Raw genomic sequence first — 3,011 nt, 5'->3', positions numbered from 1 at the left:
AAATCCTACAAGTACAGTAAATTATTTAATAAAAACATGAAGAAAAACTAACTTTAAATAAATAATGTTACTTTTAAAAAGTCTACTTAAAAGAAAATTGTAAAAGTACTCTTATTATTTTCTTATAAATAACTAACTTTTCTTTTTTAATAGATAATTAATTGTATGTTAAAAAATTATGACCAAAAATAGTTATAAATATTTCACATCTATATTTATGTTTACTCTTACCCCGTCTCATTTCGACCACCATCGCAATCGGATAAATTTTTCCGGATTCTATCTCGATTCTCACCACGCATGGTTGATTTTGAGAACTAGGGTTAGAAAGGTTTCGAGAAATTGGATCTCGGAAATAAATAAATTGAGAGGGATTGCTAAAACCGACAGATTTGGTTTGGTTTTAAGGGATTGGTTCGGTTGGTTAGTATGGCTACACGGTTAGTATGGTTCAATTGATTTGCCCATAAATCCGGGTCGGGTCGGGGCAAATGAGTTATACCCCGGTACAAGTTGTAATACTTCAACTATTCACAGGTTTTATGTCATTTACGTGTTTTCCGAATTTAAGAAAAATTGTTTTTCTTTCTGTTTAATACAGTGTACTCGAGAGATTGAATTATCAGATTTAGGGGCACCAGAGGAGATGCCTCGAAAGAGATTGTCGATCTCCACGGCGAGATGGTTCTCCTCGAGAACTACAGCGCTCCCAACTACACAGGATTGACTCAAGATACTGAAGAAGTACGACAAGCGAACCGGTGATCTCATGCGTTTGCCTTACATCCAGAGAGTGTCCTTCAGCAACCTTTTTACGCTACCGACTTGTTGTACAAGCTCATCAAAGAATCCGAGTCGATGCTTGATCGCTGCTGCTTCCCCGAAACTCCACGACGTGAATCTGATGGAACAGAGTCTGCGGATGTTCAAGCAGAGCACAAGCGCACGGAGAGCCTCCACATGAGAAGCACAATCGCTGCCTTGCGTGTTTTGAAGGAGATCAGGAGCAAAAGCTTTACGGTGAGTGTCTTCTCGCTGCCGCCGCTCCAGTTGAATGGAGTTGACGAGACGTGGAAGAAGATTCCGTTGATGGAGCAAGAAGCCAAATAGAAAAAGAAAGAGAGAGAGAGAGAGAGAGAGAGAGAGGGATGCATTTCTTCTCCACTTGTGTTTTTTTTTTACAGTAGAAGCTAACAGATTGTTTTTAAAAAAGAGACATTATCAATCAATGTCCACACACAAAAGAAAGAAGGCAAAAGATGATCTTTCCTGGACATCTTTGAAGTCATTAGCGGTGTAACTCTGTTTCTGTGTTGGGTGTAGTAATTGATATGGTATATTCATATTTGTTACTAGTTATTCCCTCATAAATGATGACACGATAGTTAGCAACAAAACCAATACAAGAAACACAACAGCAGATAAGTGTATCAATGTGATGTCATTATCATAAGTTACAACAAGCTGGGTTTTGATCACATCATACAGAGCAACCAATTCGAGATTTATTTCTTTCTTTTTTTTAGATAAGAAGCTTCTCAATGGCATCCTTGAGCTGCTGGATTTGTGATTTCAACTGACTACCTTCGTTTGATGTGACTGAACACGCGACAACAGATCTTGTTACACCACATGCTCTTCCCAAGGCTTGCTTTGAAGGCACAAAGACGTACGGAACATTCTGCAAAAATCATTCACATACGGAGTAGCGTACCCAAAAAGAAAAATTAAAAATCAGTCCAAAAGAACATCAAAACATTTTGGAATCGGACAAATATATGCTTAAACAAAAGCATGAAAGTAAAGAGAAACATAAAGCATTTAAACTTCCAAACAAACGAGAGAGAGAGAGAGAGACTAGAGTTCAGTGAACAAAACAATATACAAACTCAATTGATTAATTTAATTAATCACACACTAATCAAACCAACAACTAAGAGAGTTTTTTTTTTTTTTTTAACACAACAGAGAGCTCATTTTTATTATAAGAACTTAATAAACGTATAGAACACTGCCCCTGGACAAGTAAACCCAACTAGAACACAACTCACAAGAAGTAACTGCCTAAATTCAGGAAACAAAGAGCTAAAATGAGACTCTCCCTAGACATAAATACTAAAACTTTAAGAAGCATCTGCTATTGGAGAACATTTTGGACAGTGTTAAGTTGTTCGTGCTGAGATACGCTTTTCAAGCATCTGCTCATTCTATTTGGAGGGAAAGAAACAGACGCAGACATGGAGAAAAGGAGCTACCGAATACGCTTCTGATCAAAACCATTGACAAAAATGTCAGGAACAGATTATCTACCATTAAGAGGCTAGGAGATCATAAAATAGATGCAGGGCTGAGCGTATGGTTTGGATCAAGAGAATGATCTCATTATAACAATTTAGTCAAATATTTTATATCTTAGTCTCAATATTGCATACAATGTACAAAAGTTTTGGATAAATAAATTTAACATTTATTCAAAAAAAAAAAAAAAACTAAGAACTCAAACCTTATCCTCAGCTAGTAAGGGTAGATGAAGAAGAATCTCTAGAGGCTCTGCATCTGCGGCCATAACCACAAACTCGCTGATCCCACGATTAAGCGTCTTCGTAGCTGAAAGCAAAAGTAAGAAACTCTTCACAAATTTCAAAGTTGAGATATATATATATATATATATATATAACAGAGGTGAGCTAATAGTTTTGCAACGTAGCTTCGTTAGCACCTTTCTTGAGCTGCTTGTATGATAATTTGTGGGATTATGAGAGCTTCTAAGTATTTTAACCGTGATGAAGCACACGAACAAAGTAAAAAAGGAGTGAAGTAACCGTAAGTATTTGAGAGAGAAGAGAAATTTGCGAATTTAAGAGAATGAGAGGATTTGTGAGATTGAGAGAATGAAAGAAATGTTTGTATTGAATTGTGTGTTTAATTGTGTAACATACATGGTGTATTTAAAGGAAACAAAAGCAATAAGCACTCAATGGTGGAAGAATAAATAACTAGTAGTGGACTAG

At 36.3% G+C, this 3,011-nt stretch overlaps 1 protein-coding gene and 1 pseudogene across 2 annotated transcripts in view; one reads left to right on the top strand and one right to left on the bottom strand.

Annotated features, from left to right (window-relative positions):
- The first annotated feature begins 429 nt into the window (after window positions 1-429).
- On the top strand, window positions 430-1,126 carry LOC106315148 (annotated as a pseudogene).
- A 260-nt stretch (window positions 1,127-1,386) lies between these two features.
- LOC106316951 (NHP2-like protein 1) overlaps window positions 1,387-3,011 on the bottom strand; it is a 6,080-nt gene continuing 4,455 nt past the window's right edge. The window contains exons 3-5 of one of the 2 annotated variants that reach the window (XM_013754814.1): window positions 2,710-2,732; window positions 2,504-2,609; window positions 1,387-1,681 (exon numbers count right to left, since the gene is read on the bottom strand). In XM_013754814.1, the coding sequence (XP_013610268.1) occupies window positions 1,523-1,681; window positions 2,504-2,609; window positions 2,710-2,732 (288 nt within the window). In that variant the 3' untranslated portion in view covers window positions 1,387-1,522. The remainder of the gene's footprint in view (window positions 1,682-2,503; window positions 2,610-2,709; window positions 2,733-3,011) is intronic. The other variant, XM_013754815.1, reaches the window with a different exon arrangement.

The sequence above is a fragment of the Brassica oleracea genome, chromosome C9 (genome assembly GCF_000695525.1).
Source record: "Brassica oleracea var. oleracea cultivar TO1000 chromosome C9, BOL, whole genome shotgun sequence".
NCBI classification, from domain to species: domain Eukaryota; kingdom Viridiplantae; phylum Streptophyta; class Magnoliopsida; order Brassicales; family Brassicaceae; genus Brassica; species Brassica oleracea.
The sequence above is the reverse complement of the archived record's forward strand: the minus strand, read 5'-3'. Positions and strand labels throughout refer to the sequence as shown.